General features: G+C 52.9%; 1 protein-coding gene across 1 annotated transcript; it reads right to left on the bottom strand.

The window, feature by feature from the left end:
* Positions 1–1,748: 1,748 nt before the first annotated feature.
* Positions 1,749–20,166, bottom strand: HPCA (hippocalcin). Its single transcript, XM_070764299.1, has 4 exons — positions 20,095–20,166; positions 8,493–8,889; positions 2,267–2,372; positions 1,749–1,931 (listed from the first exon to the last, which is right to left on the bottom strand). The coding sequence occupies exons 2-4, from the start codon at positions 8,868–8,870 to the stop codon at positions 1,834–1,836; spliced, it is 582 nt and encodes a 193-aa protein (XP_070620400.1). The 5' UTR covers positions 8,871–8,889; positions 20,095–20,166; the 3' UTR covers positions 1,749–1,833.
* Positions 20,167–20,548: the final 382 nt, after the last annotated feature.

Genomic DNA, 20,548 nt, shown 5'->3' with positions numbered 1-20,548 from the left:
TGCCAGCGGGGAGGGCTGGGCTTTGGTGCTGGGTTCCCTGGCTGCCCCCCTCCCCCCCGCTGGCAGAGGAAATGGGGAGGAGCTCAGTGGTGGGGAGGGCAGGGGGTCCCTGGGGTGGGCCCATGGATTTCTGCACCAATTTCTACCCCTCCCCACCCAAAGCCCGGACATGCTGGAGAGGAGCCTGGTTCCCTGGGCAGCTGAGCCTGGGGGGGCCACAGAGAAAGAGGAGGGGGAGCCTTGGACTGAGGCCCCACTGGTGCCCTGGGGCTGGGTCTTCCGGACGTTGGCTTCCCTCAGCCTGGATTCAGGACTTGGCCCGCCCTGCAGGGAGGCTGCAACCAAGGGACGAAGCAGACGGAGACTCCGGCCAGGCTAAAGCTCTGCATGGGTGGGTGGCTCTATCCCCTCCCCCGCCCAGGAAGCCCCCACTTGCACCCCCAGCCATTTTCCCTAAGAAGCAGGGGAGGGGCGGGCAAAGCCGTTTAATCACGGAGGGTGGGGCAAAATCCGCTTCTTTGGTCACTCCCAAAGCGAGTTGCAATAAACCGGAGAGTCTGGCTCTGAGTTGGGAGGAAACTCCGCTTTGAGTGGACGACTGGACGTCCGAGCACAAAAGACACCCACAGGCTGGGATTCTCTCGCGGCTGCGTTGGGATCCTTTTATAATGAAAAGCAGGGAGGACAATCGAAGAAATCTACACATACATTTTTCACACCAAGCTGTGGTTGGCAGCTCCCCCCAAGCAGCTTCTGCAGGCTGGGCTCTCTGCCCCCCCCTCGCCCCCCCGCTCCTGAGGCTGTCGGTGGGGGCTGCCTGCCTTCCGGGGGGGGCTGTGTTGCCAGGAGGGGGAGGGCCGGGGTATCAAATGCCCCCCTCCCCCTGGGCTGCAAACCAGAATCCAAAGGGCTGGCAAGGGGGGGGGTGATGGGGGTGGGCAGAAGTGGGGGGGTGCGTGGCCAGGGCATTCTGGGGGGGGGCTCTGTGGTGGGCTGCAGCGTGTAAACTAAGGTTGTTTGCATTAAATGGCACTGAGTGGAAACCAAAGCTGGGCAGGGATGGAATTCTTTGGAAACCCCCACCCCCTGGTTCTCTGCTCCTGGGAAGGAAGGAAGGAAGGAAGGAAGGAGAAAAAGGAGAAAGGGAGGTAGTTAAGGGAAAGGAAGGGAGGGAGACGCTTGGAGAGAGAGCAGAGGGGGGGCTGCAGGCAGGGGCCCAGAGCGCTTGGGAGGGGTGCCCAGCCCTGAGGGTGCTTATCCAAATGGCCCCCTGCATTACAAAGAGCCTGGCTGGAAGTGCCACTCAGGGCATCCTACAGGACACAAAGCCCAGACTTGGTGCCTGCTAATCTATTAAATCGATGGGCTGGCTGACTGGGGGCTGCCCAAGCGTAAACCTGGGTCCCCCTCTCTGGCCTTTGCAGCCTCAGGCTTCAGACCTCACTTCCGCCAGCAACAGCTGCTCTCGCACTCGGAGCCCTGCAGCGGGAATACAAGGCGCTGCAGAAGAGGTGGCCCCTTTGGCTGACCCCAATCCAGAGGGTCCCCAGGCCCCGGCTTTGCCCCCCCTCCCCCAGCCGCATCCCAGGTCATGGCACATCCACACCAAGCTCCAGTGTTCAGGGGGGTGGAGGAAAAAGACGGGTGAGTCAGGAAACAGTTCGGGGGGGCTGCCGGGGGGGGGGGGGGGCTCCTGGCTTCAGTGTCCCAGCAGGATCTGGAGGAGGCTGGTGAGTGACGTCCTCGGAGTCGCCCGGTGAGGTTGGGGGCTGCCTGGGGAGGTGGGCTCGTCCAGAGGCTCCTGGGCAGGTGAGGGGGGAGGAGGCTCAGTGCTCAGAACTGGGAGGCGCTGCTGGGGTCACACTGGAGCAGCCGGACGATGGAGGGGTCACTCTTGGCGCCTTTGATGAACTCCTCCAGGGACAGTTTGCCTGGAAAGGAGAAGGGGAGGGGGGAAGGGTCAGGCACAGCAACGGAAGTGACACTGCCCCCCCCCCCCACCCGAGAAGCCCCAGTGGCTTGCTTCTTCCCAGAGAGCTCTCTACTGCCCCACAGCCTGTCCAGGACTATATTAAGGCAAAATGCTGGAAATTGCTCGCCAGCCTGGCCCCTCTCTTGCCCAGCCTGGCAGAGCTGTGGGGCAAGCGTCCCCCCCTGCCCACCACCGCCCCCTGTCACTGTATTTAATCAGCTTTCCTGCCTTCTTGCTTAAAAGCTCTGGGTTTAATGATGGCCTGTGTCTTAATCTCTCTGTCTCCTCATTTACCATCATTATTGGTATCCATCTGTCGGAAGATTTTTTCCGTCCGTTTCTCGGGGGTTGATTCATCATCTGGCATCTTCATCACGGACGAGACCATTTTGTAGATCGCCTGGACGAGAGGAAGAGGAGTGGCAACAAAGTCGGCAGAAGGCACCTATCCCGTGAAAGGGGGCCTGCACCAAATGGGGCCCGTACAGGTGGGCTGGAGAGGGGCATCCCTCTGCACCCCTGCAGGTGAGCCTGGTCTGTTGGGCCTGCAATGTCCACCTCTGCCTCTGCTCTTGGTGTTGGGCCATCGAGACCCCTCCAATCCCACCCACCCAACTCAACATGCTTCTCCTTTCCAACAAACCACTGGCTTATCTCAGCATGGACACTGAAAACGGGAGAAAAGTTCAACGTTCTTCCGATAGTCCTCGACTTACAAATACAACTGAGCCCCAAATTTATGTTACTAAATGAGGCAGCTGAGTTTTGCCCCATTTTACGACTGTCAAATCTGTGTATCTGCCATTCTTCAAGGGAAGAGGGACACTGGAACTGTTTAAAACTTTTTAATTAGTTTTAATATTGGATTTGTATTGAGTCTTCGGAGAGGGATGGCATACAAATCTAATAAATTATTATTATTATTATTATTATTATTATTATTATTATTATTATTATCATTATTATTATTATCTATCACCCCAAAGACAGGGTGGTGCAGTGGTTAGAGTGCATCACTGCCGGCTACTTCAGCTAACTGCTAGCTGTAGTTCAGCAGTTCAAATCTCACCACCGGCTCCAGGTTGCTCCGCCTTCCCTCCTTCCCAGGTGGGTCAAATGAGGACCCAGACTGTTGGGGGCCAATATGCTAATTCTGTAAACCTCTGAGGGGGGCTGTCAAAGCTCTATGAAGCAGGATATAAGTCTAAGTGCTATAATGCTCTTGCTTGCTCTATGTTGTGCCTCAGGTGCAATTTTGCCAAACCCCGGAAGGCCCTCCCAGTTTTCGTCAAAAACCTTCGTAAAACAAGGTCACGTGATGAGGAGACACTGTAAACATCTGTAACTGCTGTCCTATTGCTGAGCACCCGATGTCCAGTCATGTGACCAGAGGCTGACTGTCCAGGTTTTGAACCCGGGTCGTAAACACCCCTCAGGCCCATCAAAACTGTGAATGGCTGCTAAAGCTACTAGTCCTCAGTTGAGGTCCACCTGTAGGGTCTCTTCTAAACCAGCCTGCCCAAGACTGACTCCTTTGAAGACACCTAGGACTAGACTTCCCATCATCCCCAGCCAGCATGGTGGTGGTTATTCTATGGGGAGAAGATGTGGCCATCCCAGCTCTGGAGACCAAAGAAGGGAAGGGGCTCTCGGCCTCTTGACCCTCACCCCCTCCTCTCCTTTCCTCCTCCAGGGGCTGAGGGAGATGCCCTTGCCAGGGGCCAGTCTGGGTCTCTGGGCCCCCAGGCCACTCGGGACAGAGCTGAGGGAGCAAGAGCACTTGACCCCTGTAATATTCAGCCAGTCGGTTCTTCCCCAGCAGAGCCTGGACGACAATTCACATGCACCGCTTGAGAGCTGGGCTGTTAACAATAGACGGACGGCTCAAGCAGGCCCATCCTTTGGGGAAAGCAACGGTCAGCAGAGTAGCCCGAGCACAAGACTGGGCAGCCAAAAACAAGCCTTTTATTCAAAGGGACCCAAATGGAACCCTTCAGAGAGAGAGAGAGAGAGAGAGAGGGGTTTCCAGAGGGTGATGGCCAAGCGATTGCAGCTGCACCTGCTTTTATATGCAATGCATTTTATGTGCAATGCTCTTTTTGGACGGCATTCTGCAACCATCCCTGGTGAGAACCAAACAGTAACCGTGAGGATGGCCTGCATTATGGACAGGATTCTTGACCATTGAATCTTTTCTTTTATGCACACTGAGACAGAGGGGGGCTGCTAAGGTGGAACAGTGACATCATGTGCTCCCCCCCCTGTGGCTCTGGGTGCTAGCGGAGTCCAGTGCACTCCTGCTACTGCACCTAGGCAGGTAGCGAAGTTGCGCAGACACGCAGTGGCACCATGTTGCTACCTGCCCAGGTGCAGTAGCGTAATTGCCCTCCACTAGCACTCAGAGCCATGGGGGGGAAGCACAGGTCACCATTCCACCTTAGCAGCCCCCCTCTGCACTGAGAGCATCTCTGCACCAAAGACAGATTCCTTGTGTGTCCAATCACACTTGGCCAACATTCTATTCTATAAAGAATTCTATCAACGTCCAGCAGAGGGCGCCACGGATACAGGCAGGAGCAAGAAAGTAAGGTGGGAATTGGGACCAGGGTCTCCCCACCTGCCCATCCATCCCTTCCGGCTGGACCTCAACCCAGAACTTCTGTACGGGAGGCTGAAAGGAAAGGAAGTGGTCTGCCAGCTGCTTTTTAATGGCCGGAGTCTACGGAGAGGGGCAGCATACAAATCTAATTAATAAATAAATAATAAATAAATCTGGGTTACTCCGTGGCAATCAATTCAGTGCCCTGATTGTGAACTGGGCAAATTTATTAACAACTCTGGCAAATGTATTAGGCCAAGCAGGGATCCAGCGGATGCATTCACACCGCACGCTAGAGATACCTTCAGTGTGGCATGAATGCAGCATGTTCAATTTGCTTATTGCTTGATGGACTATGGAAATCCAGACCAGTTAATTCAACTCCCAGATTAATGCACCCACTGAACAATTCTGTGTCCTTCCTTGGCTGACCCCAAATTATAACCCAAATTTGGGACTTGTCTGAATTATTATTATTATTTATTAGATTTATATGCCACCTCTCTCCGAAGACTCGGGGCGGCTCACAGCATACGATATAACACAATGAATACAGAGAAATCTAATTAATTAAAAACTGTAAGCCAAAAAACCCCAATATATTAAAAATCAATCAAACAAATTCAAATTGCAGCCATACAACCCAATTATTGGCCAGGGGGTTTAGATCTAATTGCCCCAAGCCAGGAGACATAAGTGAGTCTTGAGACTCTTGTGGAAGGCGAGAAGGGTGGGGACAGTGCGAATCTCTGGGGGGAGCAGATTCCAGAGGGCCGGGGCCCCCACAGAGAAGGCTCTTCTCCTTGGCCTTGCCAAGTGAATTGGAAAGCCATCTGCAAAACAACAAGTGCTTAGCTTTTTTCAGCAGACCTCCATGTCCGGGAATGCCCCAATGAGACTCATAATAAAGCTTTCTTAGAAAATTGAAAGGATGGGCAACCCTTGCCTTTAGTTTCCTCTGAAACTGCCCATGTGCCCAGACCAAAGGGAAGCAGGGAGGGGGCAATCAGGAAGGGCAGACCTATCAAGACCAGGCTTTGCAAACAGTTTGGGCAGCCATTAGGGGAAGGACAGGCCACCTCCAACTGCAGGTTTCCAAGGTTCCCACAGCAATGTTGCAAACCTCCTCCTGCAAAAACCCCTCTCCTTTTTCAACTTCAACGGATGTAAAGAGGTGCCAGTCCCAGGAGCCTCCACACCTCATATTTTGCAGTGTCCATTCAAATGCTTTAGACCTCTAAAACAAGGCTCTGGTACAGGAGGCTCCTGGGTTTCCATCTACCAAGAAGGCACCGTCTCAGCCGTGTCCCTTTTTGTTCCTTCCTCAGAGACTTTATCAGTATTAAAATCCAGTTACCACCCAAGTCTAAAAGATTCGCAGCCGACTTTCAGCGATCTGAATTCTTTCTGGCTTTCCCCAGAAATCTCCCAGCAGCCGGTGAGCTCAGATGTGATCAAAACCAACAAATTGTATCTCAGTGTGGAATAAACAAGAATCTACAAATTGAATTTGACTTTTAAAGCCTCCCTGCTCACCTTCTGGGCAGGTGGGGGGAAATTTGCAGACGATGCAAAAACAAAACATGTTTTTCTTCAGGAAAACATCACCAAGTGAAGCTCATTGATGCAACATTGTGCACGGAATGTATGAAGCTGCATTGCTTGGCACACTGTGATCCTAACGGTGCTTTAGTCAATAAACCAGACCTAAGCAAATGGCGATGTTTCTGTCATCCCCGTTCTGACCTGGGAATCAGTTTTGGAAGCTGCCAATATAACAACCTTGGAGATTTTGCAAATCTAATCTATTCTGCCTGTGCATAAAAAGAACCTCCAATGTCTATAAAAACATGTTTGAGGGAGCAGAAGAGAGGGACGTGGGCTGCTAAGGGGGAACGGGGACGTGTGTTAACCCCGGGGCTTTCAGTACCAGCGGAGTCCAGTGCAATTCTGCGACTGCACCTGGGCAGGTAACGAAATCACATGCGGGCACACAGGTAGAATTGCGCTGCACTCTGCTAGCCCTCAGAGCCCCGGGGGTGAGCACATGTCCCTGTTCCACCTTAGCAGCCCCCTCTGAGAAGAGAATTGTAGGAGAGTGAGACCCTAAGTCCCCTCTACTCTCCCCCAATTCCCTCCCCTCTGCCGCAGCCCTTCCTCCGCCCAACGCAACCTGCGTCCACGCAGCCGCCAGAGGCGAGGGAGGAGGGGGCTTTGTTCTGAGCCAACTTTGGAGACAGTCTTGGGGGCATCTTCCAAAGGCATTTTTTCCAGGGAATTTCTAGGTGGCTCCGCTGCCTCCCACACTGAGCATCCTGTTCTCCCACACAGCTTCTGTTTTTGCTCTCGTTCCGCAGAAGTCACGAAGGAAGGAAGGAAGGAAGGAAGGAAGGAAGGAAGGAGAGGCAGAAGAAGAGAGTGCCGGGGCCTCTGCAGTGGAAGCAGCCAGACGCAAACCAGCTGTTGGGGAGAACCAGGCCAGAGGAGAATTGGAGGAAACCTCTGCTCTCCCTCTGCAGCTCCCAGCCCAGTTCTGACCGGCTCTGGCTCAGCCTGAAAGCTAAAGGCTTTAATCAGTGTAATTGCTAGATTAACAGCACCCGTAAGATTAGTTACCCTTTGCAGACTGGATTTTCCCACTCACTAATTAGGGTCCCCTGCTTTAATCACTACACTCAGCATATTAACCGGTGGCTTTAGTTGATTAATTGTGGAGGAGAAAATCTTTGGGGGGGGGGAGAGGACCGGCGTCAAGAACCAGGAGGGCCAGCAACCCCAGGGTCCATCACACGCAGGGTCTTCTTTAGCTACTTCCACTTCTTCGTTGAACTGAGGACATTTCGATACTTAGAATACGGGGCTTCCCAGGAGTCAAGGTGGTGCCCTTTTAAAAGGACAAGACTCAGAAATTAGGCCAAAAAGGGCGATGAATTCCCCATTTCCTCCCCCCTTCCATCTGATTGCAGAAGAGCCTGTTGTTGGGTCAGCTGCCCAGAGACTGGGGGCAGGGAGGGAGGGAATGGGTGAGACCAGAGGGGGCTACTAAGGTGGAACAGTGACGTGTGCTCGCCCCCGGGGCTCTGAGTGCTAGCGGAGTCCAGCGCAATTCTGTGACTGCACCTGGGCTATGGGCGCCCCTGCATGTCCACACACAATTTCGCTGCCTGCCAGGTGCAGTCTCAGAATTGCACTGGACTCCGCTAGCACTCAGAGCCATGAGAGTGAGGACACGTCACCCTTCAACCTTAGCAGCCCATCTAGAACCTAAGAACCTAAGAAGAGCCCTGCTGAATCAGGCCCAAGCCCATCGAGTCCAGCCTTCTGTGTCCCACAGTGGCCCACCAATTGTCCTTGGGGACCTTGAGCAGAAAGAGAAGGCAAGACCCTCCCTTTCCCTTGACCCCCAACAAATGGGACCCAAGGGAACCCTGCCTGCCTCAACCAACATAGAGGCGGCACATGGACATCCGTTTCAATCACCACCTCTGCTCTTCCATCCCTCTGCTGTGGCTCCCTGCCACTGTTTGGCTCCACAATTGAGGGGGATTTCGGTTAGGACAAGTAGAGGGAAAAGGAGGCCGGTTGGGAAAATCTGTGATGGGGGGAACCAGTCTTCCGGTCGGTTCCAGAATTCAATGGGGGGCTTCCGGACCTCTGTGGCTCTTTCAGTGTTTAAGGTTGCCGACCCCTGCTCTTTTGTGTTTGTGTCTTATGAGTGTTTGTGTCTTGCCATGAGTCTCACGCTAAAAGCTCTCGTAAGACACCTCCGTGGCCGGCTCACAGGTCCAGGCCTCTGAGTTCAGCTCTGGAAACCTACGAAGGCTCCGCTACTGTGGGCTGTGGCAAAAGAGATCAGCCAACGCTCCTCTCGGGAGGGGTCAGGATGTTGCTGGGGGAGGGGAGGGAGGGGTGGCAGCTCACCTGGACGATCTCCAGCATCTCTTCCTTGCTGATGTAGCCGTTGCCGTCCAGGTCGTACATGCTGAAGGCCCACATCAGCTTCTGCTCCAGCTTCCCCCGCGAGGTGACGCTCAGGGCGATGATGAACTCCCGGAAGTCGATGGTGCCGTCGCCGTTGGTGTCGAAGGTGCGGAAGACGTGCTCGGCGAACTTGGAGGCGTCGCCGTAAGGGAAGAAGTTGGCGTAGATCTTCTTGAACTCCTCCACGTTGAGGATGCCCGTGGGGCAGTCTTTCAGGAAGCCCTTGTACCACTCCTGCAGCTCCAGGTCGGAGAACTCCGTGTTCTCCCGCAGGTCTTGGAGCATTTCCGGACGCAGCTTGCTGTTCTGCTTCCCCATGGCTGCAGCGGGGGGCAAGCTGAAACAACAAGGCGCAAAGAGGACCTTGGCATTGTGATGGCGAACCTATGGCACAGCTGCCACAGGTGACACGCGGAGCCATACCTGCTGGCACGCGAGCTCCCGCCCTAGCTCAGCTCCAACGTGCATGTGTGTGTGCTGACCAGCTGGTTTTTGGCTCACACAGAGGCTCTGGGAGGGCATTTTGGGTTCCAGAGAGCCTCCGGGGTGGTGGGGGAGGGCTCCAGGGAAGCCTTTGGGGCCTGGGTTGGGCAAAACACGAGCCTACTGGGCCCACCAGGAGTTGGGAAACAGGCCATTTCCAGCCTCCAGGGGGCAAGAGAAGCTGTTTCCGCCCCCCCCAGGCACTGAATTATGGGTGGGGGCACTCGCACATGCGCGATAGTGTGCACCCACATTCCTTTAGCACCCGAGGGGAAAAAAAGGTTCACCATCTCTGGACTAGGCCCACAAACTTGGCCATTTCTCTGGCCGCCTCTCCAGAGGAACCTCACACAGGCTGCGCGCTTGTTTATGTGGGCTCCTGCATGCAACACTGAGTGCTAGAAACATGCGCCTGATTTAATGATAAAGATTATTAATTAGGAGAAAAAATCTTAAATGAAATTTGATGGTTGGTTATGTGAAAGTCTGACATTATACAAATGTTTGGTTATTAAGAAAATATGTTTTTTAAAATGAAAATGAATGAAATATAATAGATTGGATTACAATATTTAAAGGTAGGGTAGAGGATTTTAGTTACAGCAAGAGGGAATAAAGAAAAATAGATATTGAGGAAATTATCAAAGAAGGGGCAAAAGCAATAGGCCTAAAAAGGAAGTTATGGGAGATAGTCAATAAGGATGGAAAAATAAGTTATAATGGTTAATTAAAAGAACTTAGTGGTTGGACTAATTTGGCTGTGAAGCCAGATGACAAAATTAGAACTTTTTTACTGGAGGTGGTGTTATTTTGTTTTCTTAGCATTTATATATCGTATGTAGTTTAAAAAATTTACTGAAGATTTAGAAAGTCATTAATAATAATAATAATAATAATAATAATAATAATAATAATAATAGCAATAGTAGTAATAATAATAAATTTCTTTTCTTTTCTTCTTTTGGGGGAAATAGTTAATGGAATTATATACAACCAGTCTGTAAATTTGAGAGAGGCGATACTTTGGAAAGGTTTAAGAGGGTGAACGTGAAAGCAGAAAGGGAGGAAGAGAAGGAGAGAGAGGTAGAGGAGGAGTGAAGATGTAAGTAGGTAGCTGGAGGAGTTGATGAAAGATAGAGGGGAGTTTTAGAGAGAATGAGCAAAATAATAGACTGGGGGCAGTAAAAGAAGAAGGGAATTTTTGATTAAATGATAAGAAATGTGTTTTTATACATGATTTCTGTAATATTGGATTATATACATATATACATATATACGAGTATGGTGGAGAAAAAAAACATTTTTAAAAAAAAATAAACATCCATCTGGGTTTTAAAATGTAATTTGGATGTTCAAGAGCTCAGCTGTGTGTTCCACGAAGTCATAGGACCCGGAACAGAGATAGGGCAGAAAATATGAGAGCTCCTGTTTCGGTTCCATCATCAAATGGTTCTGCGGTTGGAAGAAAGCAGGGAGGGGCATCACAACCCCTTTGAAAGGCTAAAACCACCACGTCTCCTCAATCGATTTTGGTCCCTTGGAGGAAAAAACCGCAGCAGCTTCTTCCTCCTCCTCCTCCTCCAGCAGAAAACACCCCCTCCCCCCCCCCCTTTCTGGAGAAGAAGCATTAACCCATCCTCCGCGAGATTCTCTCCCTCTTGCAAGCCATGGTCTCTGTCCTACTCAGAATTCAAGGCAATTCGTGACCTGGGAATGCCAAAGGAATCAGGGTGGATTAAATAAAATGCGGCCCAATAGAAATGGCCAGAATCAGGCGCTCACCACGGCGGCAGCAGCAGCAGCATCAAAATTAATGGAAGGAAGATCCCAGGCTTACAAAACTAAGCCCGTCTTGGCTTCGTGCCCGAGAGTCCACCCATGCCTGGCAGCAGCCTGACCTGCCCAGGATGGCTGGGCTCCCACAAAACTGACCATCCTGCCAGACCAGATGCACCAGATTCTGATTCCCAAACCCTTCAAAGTTGTTTGTTCCTGGGGATCCAACCAGAGGGGGGGGGCTGCTAAGGGGGAACCCCCGTGGCTCTGAGTACTAGCGTAGTCCAGCGCAATTCTGCTACTGCACCTGGGCCATGGGCGCCCCTGCATGTCCGCATGCGATTTCACTACCTGCCCAGGTGCAGCAGCGTAATTGTACTGGACTCTGCCAGCACTCAGAGCCATGGGGGGGCACCTCTGGATCCAACTACAGGGTATTATTGGAGGTGGGGGCTTCCCCACTGCACCCACAGCCACGTGAATCCCTCCTGCATGGAATTTAGGCTTGATGGCTAAAATGGATTCATTCAAATTTATTCCAAGTTTGCTGGATGATCCAAAGAATTCCTGCACCACTGTTTTTCTCAGGCTCAGCACTTTTATCGTACGTCAAGTTCAGCTCCCAGAATCCACACAGCTTAAAATTGATGAGGTTGTAAGACACCGATCTGGAAGGACAGATGCCATATGTCCCCAACCCAAAAGGTACAAATACATATATTAATTCAGAAGATTTTAAAGTTCAGTTGAGACCAGAAACCTTTGGGACTAGTGGAGAAATAACTAGAAAAGTTACAGAACATTGTTTTTATGTATGATAACTGCAAGTTGGGATCACTGGGAAATCTGCTGGAGAAAACAACACAGGGACCTCCAGACTTCCTAGACATTCTCTCTGCCCTTGGAATCCATTCGTTACTCTTCAATAATAGACATACTTCAGAAAAGTGAAGTGCTAAAAAAAATCCCATCCACATTGCTGGGAGCTGGATTGCAAGACCAGAAAAACGTTTATTTTGAAGAAAAATATGATTTTTTCTAATATACGTACTGTAAAGAAAGAAGTATAAAACTTACATTATATGTAGTCAATGAATAATAAACTAGCAAACGGCCATAAAGTTATGTTGAGATAAGATGGATGGCCTGTAAATTTTATACATTTGTGAAATAAAATACTAATAAAACTAACCAGAAATATGATGAATACTGTAAAAAGACTAAAGGACAGGAAAAAAGAACATTTTTCCTCTCCCACAGTACAAAACCAGCTATTATATCCTCCTACACCCACAGTAGCTACATTCAAGTTTTTAAGCCACAGGCTGAGTCTTGACTGCACAAGATCCTATTCTCTGGTTTTGCCCTTCCGGTGGTAGAAGAGTTGGCAAATTCGGTTGCCATTCCTTGAGGGATGTACCTGCCCAGGTGCAGTAGCAGAATTGCACCGAACTCCACTAGCACTCAGAGTCACGGGGGCGAGCACACCTCCCCGTTCCCCCTGAGCAGCCCACCTCTGCACGTACGTGTCCCAGGGGCCGTAGTTTGAGGACCCCTGATTTAGTGCAACGTAAAAAAATGCAAATAATTTTTCTGCGCACCACCAAAATGTTCTCACGGTCCACCGGTGGGTGACTGCTGCTTCAGAGCACTTGGTAGAGCAGGGGGTTCTGGGAAAAGGGTGCGCAGGATGTGTCCCCAGTGCTCCACCCCTGCTTGGCCCCCGTGAGGCTGGAAGCAGAGAACATTTTGCTGTTGGGCGCAGCTTCCCGAAAGGAGGTCAGGGACTGATTGGAAATCTGCTCTGGATTTGTGGCATTTCAGAAATTAGCCTCCTGTCCATGGAGATAAGGAGAGAGAGGACATTTCGTGCCGCTTGGCTCCTCTGCCGGACTCTGGATTTTTGACCACAGAGCGCAAAGGATTTAGAAACATGATTACAATGCACCATTAATGTTACACGGGTACTAGATTATTTAATTAATTAATTTTTATCCCGTTTTTATTTTTTCTATCGATAGCTCGAGCAGCAAAAATGCCTAAAATTATTTACATTTATTCCTAGTTATTTATTTATTAGATTTTGACTCTAGCTTTATTACTTTATAAGTAACGCAAGGCAGTGACCTAATCCTCCTCCTATTCTCCCCACAACAACCCTGTGACGTGGGTTGGGTTGAGAGACTGGCTCAAAGACCCCCACTGGACTCTCATGCCTAAGGCAGGACTAGAACTCACCACCTCCCGGTTTCCAGGCCATTATTTTAACCATTTCACTAATCAAAAGCCGGGGTGGCGCAGCAGGTAGAGTGCTATACTGCAGGCCACTGAAGCTGACTGTAGATGTGAAGGTCAGCTGTTCAAATCTCATCACTGGCTCCAGGTTGACTCAGCCTTCCATCCTTCCGAGGGGGGGTAAAATGAGGACCCGTATTGTGGGGGCCATAGGCTGGCTCTGTTAAAAAGTGCTATTGTTGTAAGCCGCCCTGAGTCTAAGGAGGAGGGTGGCATAAAAATCAAATCAATCAATCTATCAATCAATGAATAAATCAGGACAAGATCTGTTTGATTCGTACATGATTTAATCTTGTTATTTTATTTTTAAAATTTTAGGCCACGTGGCATTCCTTATTTTGGTTGTGATGCTTCTGACATGAACAAGCAAATCTCAGCCACCAGGGAGACCAGTCTGGCTCTTCCCCGTGAGCCCAGAGCGGAGGGGGGGGGGCTGCTCAGGTGGGTGCGCTCGCCCCCGGGGCTCTGAGTGCTGGTGGAGTCCAGCACAATCCTGCGACTGCACCTGGGCCATGGCGCACCTGCATGTCCGCGCGCGATTTCACTCCCTGCCCAGGTGGGGTGGCAGAATTGTGCCGGACTCCACTAGCACTCAGAGCCACGGGGGCGAGCACACCTCACTGTCCCACCTGAGCAGCCCCCCTCTGGCCCACAGCCGCCACTCCAAGCGCAGTGCCAGGGTATCAGATCAGTTTCTGGTCACAATTCAAAGTGTTGGTAATGACCTACTAAGCCCTACATGGCATTGGACCAGAACACCTGTGGGACCGCCTTCTGCCCAAGAATCCCAGCGGCCAATCAGGTCCCACAGAATTCCAGGGTCTCTGGATTTTTAGATGACTAACTATTGATTGGATTCAGGATGTTATCTGTTGTTATTTTATATGTTGTGAGCTGCTCCGACTGGGAACACAGGCTCCGAGTCCTCGGAGAGGGGCGGCATAAAAGTCCAATAAATGAATAAATATAGGATGTCCCAGATAAAGGATCTTTTCTTGGGCGCTGCCCTTTGCGGCTTCTTCTCTTGCAAGACCCCCTCTGGGAGACAGCGAGGGGGGAATCCAGCAACAACACCCACAAGTTTGATCAAAACAGACACACAACACACACACACAGAATAAAAAAACCCTAACCAGCTGAGCTTGCATTGCAGGATAAATAAATAAATAAGTACCCTCCATTCTGCTTTTTTAAAAAACCATCCCTTGCAGAGAATCCTGGATGCGAGCCAAGGGATGCAAAGGGAGAATGATGGGAGCCCCCCAGTTGAGTGGAGGGGGCAAAAGCCCCCACCCCATTCTGGAAGCGGTTTCAAAGTCCAGGGGTTGGGAATGTTTCTTCTTGGGGGCAAAGCCAAAAGGGCTGTGGCTCCTCCGTCCTGTGCTTGGGAGAGACTTTCCGCAGCCTCCCCCCCAGACCCTCCCCCACTGCCAAATCCTGCTCTGGGAGGGGGGGCATGGCTCCCCCCCCTCGCCCAGGCAGCAGATGGGCGCCCTGATGGCCAAGGACTGAAAATAGCAGCCAGAGAACAAGACAGGCAGAACTTTCACCTTAAATGTCAGCGGAAGGCAGGGGGCTAAAGTGCAGGCAGGCCCCCTCCCTTTGGCACCCAGAATGTGTGTGTGGGGCTTTGGGAGCCTCTGCATTTTGGAACTGAGAAGAAGAAGAAGGAGAAGGAGAAGGAGAAGAAGGAGAAGAAGGAGAAGAAGGAGAAGAAGGAGAAGAAGGAGAAGAAGGAGAAGAAGAAGTAGAAGAAGAAGGAGAAGAAGAAGAAGAAGGAGAAGAAGAAGGAGAAGAAGAAGAAGTAGAAGGAGAAGGAGGAGAAGAAGGAGAAGGAGGAGAAGAAGGAGAAGAAGGAGAAGAAGGAGGAGAAGGAGAAGAAGAAGAAGAAGAAGAAGAAGAAGAAGAAGTAGTAGTAGTAGTAGTGACCCAAAGAGTCCTCAATCTCACCGTCTAAGGGCCGCTGGGTCTCCCTCTTTTGGAGGGGAGCCAGAGAGACCTTGTGCAAAGCCTGGTGTGTGGGTGTGTTTGTGTGTGCTTGTGGTTCTATGTGCTTCTGAGGGGTGGAAATGGGGGCTCCAGCCAGAAGACACAGAAGGCAGCTGGACATTAAAGCAAAATTCCAACCACCTCCATGATTTTTCGGCCCTTCCCAAGGTCCCTGCCTGGGAATTCCGGACACGGGAACTGCAAGAGGGAAGGGAGGGCTGTGGGGCCAGCGGGGTCCACACAAGGGCTCTTCTCCTGACCCACTGGAGGACCACGTCAACTGCGGTGCCTGCTCAGTACACAAGCAGCACCACATGCTCAGCTGCGGAACATCTGAGCATCACACTGCAGGAGGGGGCCCCTTTCCCCACTGCCCAGCCAGAGGAAGGCCAGGTGGGCAGTGGCTGGACCCCCGCCCCAGGCAAGAGGCGGCTCTCCTGCCAGCTGCTCCCTGCTCTATTTCAGCCAGAGGTGCTGCTGAAGGTCCAGTCCAGAATTTCCGAGTCTGCTCTCCTGCAGGAACCGCTTCCCCCAAAGACGCGTCTCTTTCACTCCAGAAAGTGCCAGGCCACGAGATGTCAGGCTTCCACGTCAGGCTTCTGGCTCTGGAGTCCAGAGACGGCAAGAGACCGAACCGCCAGAGGGGAAAAGAGCACCGAACCTTCAATGACCGATCTCTCTGGAGAGTCTCCGCCATCCAGGTCAGGGCGGTCCCAAAGATGCTCTTCTCAGGAGGCCCTGGATTTTCTCTGAAAATGTTTTGCTTCTGAGAACTGAAGAATCTCCTTGCAGGAGAAGTGAAACCTCTTCAAAGAAAAACTGGAAATCCCTGCTGCCCCTTGGGAGAAGCATCTTTGGGCCTTCAAGGACAGAGTTTCACAACGGAGGCCTTTGAGCTGAGAGTGAAGGAAGTCCTTCTCTCTGGAAATCAGCAGCCTGCGGTCACCCAAAAAGATGGGAGGGAGAAGGCTCTCCACAGCCACTGCCCCCCCCAGAAGCCTGGGCTGGGTGGACGCTGGGCTTTCTAAGCCCATTTAGAGGGGAAGGTTCGGGTTACATCACGAGGGCAGGTGAGCGGTCCTGTGGGAAGCCCAGGTGGGCCCCACCCTTGAAGAAAGCCAAGAATGATGGGTTTGTGTTTGGAGTTCCTGCATTAAGTGGGTCACCCCCCTTTGGAGAAGCATTTCTGCAGCAGGAGAAGGGCAGGCGGGGGGGGGGAGTGCTGGGGCTTCATGAATATTTTACGTTCCTTCTTTGCAGCCTGTCAGTAATTGCAGCCCAAAGGACCCAGGAGTTAATGCAAAGAGCAGCGGAGGATGCTCTGGTTCCAGCTCTCGCTCAGCCACCACCTGGCCTGCTCTCCGACTCTCTTTCAGCACAAGGCTCCATCCAAAGTGGGCAGAGAGGTCTCCCTCACCAGGCAGAGCAGCCTGAGTTCGGTTCCTGAGCTGCACCGTGAATGTCCATCACGGGGTGTCTGCTTGCTGGCCTCAGCACCAAACCTTTGGTCCCTTTGGTCCCCACCTCTGCTGTCCAGCCCCGGGAGAGCAGACGGATGCCCGGATGCCTCTTCTGCCCTTTTCCTTTCACCCTTAATTGAAAGGCCTGGGGATGTTTCTCCTCCTGGTCCAGGTCTTCACAGGACCAAGAGTCCCTCCAGGGGGCCTATCAATGCCCCTTTGCAGGGCTGAGTGGCCGCCCGTGGCTGCTCCAGAGAGGATGCGCAGGGCGAGGCGGAAGAGGCCTCCCGGGCCCTGGAGGGACTGCGCAGGTGACCGAGACACGCGTGGCTCCCTCCTTCGGATGCCGCCTGCGTGGCTCCCTTCCAGCCTTCGCCCACAGAAGAGGAACGAGAGGGAAGCCATCCGGGCACTGGAAGGTGGGAATTGATGCCACGCGGCAGCCAACTGCAGCCATGTGCCAGATCTCCCCCCCTCACCAAGTGTGCATCCTCCACGTGGGGTGGGAAGAAGGCCAGAAATCAGGCCGAGAAAACTACCAGATGCCGAGAGTTTCCCCAGGGGGAAAGAGGGGGGATTCCCCCAAGAGCAGGCAGGTTGTTGATGGATCGCAGGCCCTTGGTTCAGGCCTGGGGCCTTCTTCACAGCCCCCCCTCCTTCCCCAGGATGCCACCCGCTCAAAATGCCCCCCCAGCCCTTGGCACAACGCAGGGCAAGTGAAATGCATTTTTCTTTGCGGTGGCTCAGAAGTTTACACATCAGTGAAATGTTCTCCTTCTCCTTGGCTTTTTATTTACATCACCAAAGTAATTTCTAAAATATTATTTTCACTATACAAAAGTTCCTCTGGCTCAAAATATTCCTCATGGATGCATAAAATGTCATCTTCCCTTAGAAGCACAAGTGTCATTTATTTATTCCGAAAATATTGTGTGGGGCTTTTTTATAGCTTCTCTTTAGGTTTTGTTTGCTTTTGTTCTTGTATTCTTTTAAACAAACCTCTGATGTTTTATTCATGCAGTTTAAATAAATCCATTAAAGTGTTTTTGGGTCTGAAACATTCATGAAATGCCTAGTCAGAAAACTCATCCTGGTGCACATCGATACTTTTTTCCAAGCGGCAGGGGCTGATTGGAGTTGTAGTCCAACAAAACTGGAGCTATTAAATCCTAGGCAGTTCCTTCCCTTAACTCTCGGGGGGAAACTGAGGTTGGCTTATATGTCTCTCAAATGTGCAGAACGCCTCCTTTCATAACTTGTTCAGTTTTTCTAAGAAAATTGTTTGTGCTCTTCCACTCAAATTTTCACTAATAATTTATGTTCTGTTTTTTCTCTGAGATTAGATTGGGGGGGGGGGAAGAGATGATTTTAATTTCTAAGTGAAAGAATAGCTGGGTTCTACATTGAGCGACTTTTAACATGTTGGTGATGCCTTAATTTCTCCTTCACCTAAGAAAGTGGACATGAATATTTATGGCACTTGAAAGCATAAACAAGCCGAAGATCCTCGAATCCCTGGCAATGTTTCTCCTCTTTTCTGAAACGAAGAGTAATAATTTATGGAAAAACAGAGGCAGTCGCTTGATTAACGGAAGCTCTGGCCACCCAAAGCCTCCATCAGCGCCAGGATGGAGCTGGAAGGGCCCCAAGAAAGACCCAGCTGTGTGCAACTGTCTTCTTCCCCAATTCTGCATCTCTCTGACTAAAGCCAGAAAGATGAGGATGGAGACTGTCCTTCAGATGAGAACATTTAGTTGTCTCGCTTTCTTACCTGAGGAAGCAGGCTCAGTGCAAAAGGGCATAAGACTAAACCTGGGCTGCAATTCTTCCCTTTCTGGTGGAGCCTTTGTTCCTTCGGACACACTGGACCTCTGGGAGTGGAGAAGAGTCCTGAGCGATGGCTCTTCCCTGAAGCCCATTTGAAAGTGCCCTCCAAAATTTTTACCTACCAACATGGAGCCATGGAGTTGATTTCAGGCAGAATTCACTCCAAAGGAAACATGGAAATAATTGCTGCCCCCGAATGTCAAGCCAAAGCCCCCCCCCCAAGGCAGAAAAGGAAGAGCGCGATTTCGCTACCTGCCCAGGTGCAGTAGCAGGATTGCGCTAGATTCCACTAGCACTCAGAGCCACGGGAGTGAGCACCCGTTCCACCTTAGAAGTTCCACCTTAGCAGCCCACCTCTGTTGTGTCTTAGTGGGCAGGACAATGACCGCCTCTGGGATAGGGGAGAGCTGACCGGATGAAAGTCCCATGGCCAAAATAAGGCACATGGAATCAAGAAATTCTTCTTTTCCAGCCCCTCTAAGCCCAAGTCTTTCCCCACCTCTTGCACACTGAACGCATTGATCCATAAATACCAGGGCGGCACCAGCAGAGCCCACCGGAGAGATTGTAAGCCCGGCTCTCATTTGAATCACTTGGGGCTGATGAAGAAGAGGGAGAAGAACGAAATGGGGAGGGGGAGGAGGCTGGGAGGCCAGGCTAGGAAACCAGGAAGGCTCTCCCAGAAGGAGGTGGGGGGAGGCAGGGGGTGGGGGCTTCCCTGAAGCTTGAGCTGCCCACCAAACCCAAGGAGCCCAGTGTTGCCCTTTTCACCCCTGCAAAAGGCCCCACGCACCCAGGGCTGGGCATTCGGTCACAAACAGAGCAGCTGGACCTGCAGAGGACTGGGAGGGGGGGATGCTGTTGGGGGGGGGAGCAAAGAAGGTCTCCAGGAGCATCTGGGAACTGGTACCACCAGTGCCCCCCCTTCTCCCTGCCAGCATCCCTGATCTATGCTGGGGGAGGGGGGCGGTCTCTGCGCAGCTCCAGCTGTGCTCAGGCAACGCAGCTCGCAAGGGTGTGTGTGTGTGGGGGGGGGTTTCCTTCCCCTTCTTTGGAGAATTCCAGCGGCCAAGGGAGCTGCGGGTCCCCTCCCCCGGCGGGTCCTCCCCATCTGCCACCAAGCAGAGCCGACGGGGTTCTCCCCCACCCGCTCTCCCTCCCAGGGCAGGGCTGCGCAGGGGCAGGGAGGGGGCAGCCCGGGTCCAGCTGGAGGGGCCACTGGTGGTGGTGGGGATTAGCAGCAGGCATCTCTGCGTGTGCGGGGGAGAATCGCTGCTCCGGCCGGTCCCCAGCTCAACTTTCCCTCCATGGCCAGGACGGGCAGCCTTCGCCCGCCCCCCCCCCAGCCCTCCCACCCCGGGGATCTCTTCTGGGAGAGGGGGGGTCTTGGCAAAGACCCCCTCCCCAAATCCCCGTGGACAGCCAGCCACCCCCTTTTTCCCCGCGCAGGGACAGCGGCCACCAACGTCTGCCGGGCACGTGGCGAGGCTCCCCCGCGCCCCTCCGGGGGTCTCCGCTCCCTCCACCCTGGGCGGCCCCCGCTCTCTGCGCCCTTTCCTGCAGCGACCCTAAGAGCCCGCTCTCCCCAACCAAGGCGCGAGGGGGGGGCGCATCGGGCATCCCGCTGCCTCTTGCGCGCGCTCCGAGCGGCCCCCCCGGGACCAGGCGCCCCCCCCGCCGCCCCTGCAACGCCCCCCGCCCGAGGCGCCTACCTGAGCGAGGGCTGCGGTCTCCCGAGGAGGCGCGCGACGGCTGCTAGGCAAACGCCAGCCGCTCCTGCCGCATCTTCCGCCGCCGCCGCCGCCTTCCAAGCGCTGGAGCCCGAGCGGCACGCGCTGCCTTGCCCGGCTGGCGGGGCGGGGGCGAGAGGGAGGGGCTCAAAGGCGGGGAGGGGAGGGGGAGGAGGAGGGGAAGGTCCCTGCAGCTCCCCCCGGCGGGGCTCCCCGCCATCGCCCCGGCCGCCCCGCCCGGGGAGTCCCGCCCGAGGGAGGGAGGGAGGGAGGGAGGGAGGGAGGGAAGGCGCCCAGAAGGGGGCTAAGGCCGGACGGGGCGCTCGCCCCCCCTCCCCCGGGGCTCGGAGGGCTGGCGGAGTCCGGCGCAATTCTGCCACTGCACCTGGGCAGCCCCGGACGCCCCTGCGTGTCGCTCCCTGCCCAGGTGCGGTGG

This window comes from Erythrolamprus reginae, chromosome 11 (assembly GCF_031021105.1).
Source record: "Erythrolamprus reginae isolate rEryReg1 chromosome 11, rEryReg1.hap1, whole genome shotgun sequence".
NCBI lineage: Eukaryota > Metazoa > Chordata > Lepidosauria > Squamata > Dipsadidae > Erythrolamprus > Erythrolamprus reginae.
Note: the sequence above shows the minus strand (reverse complement) of the source record. Positions and strands in the feature narration are given on the sequence as shown.

Coding starts and splice junctions, on each gene's coding strand:
- HPCA (XM_070764299.1), bottom strand. CDS start 8,870: ATGGGGAAGCAGAACAGCAAGCTGCGTCCGGAAATGCTCCAAGACCTG. Junction 2,373..8,492: donor AGATGCTGGAGATCGTCCAG/GTGAGCTGCCAC, acceptor CCTCTCGTCCAG/GCGATCTACAAAATGGTCTC. Junction 1,932..2,266: donor GATGGATACCAATAATGATG/GTAAATGAGGAG, acceptor TCTCCTTTCCAG/GCAAACTGTCCCTGGAGGAG.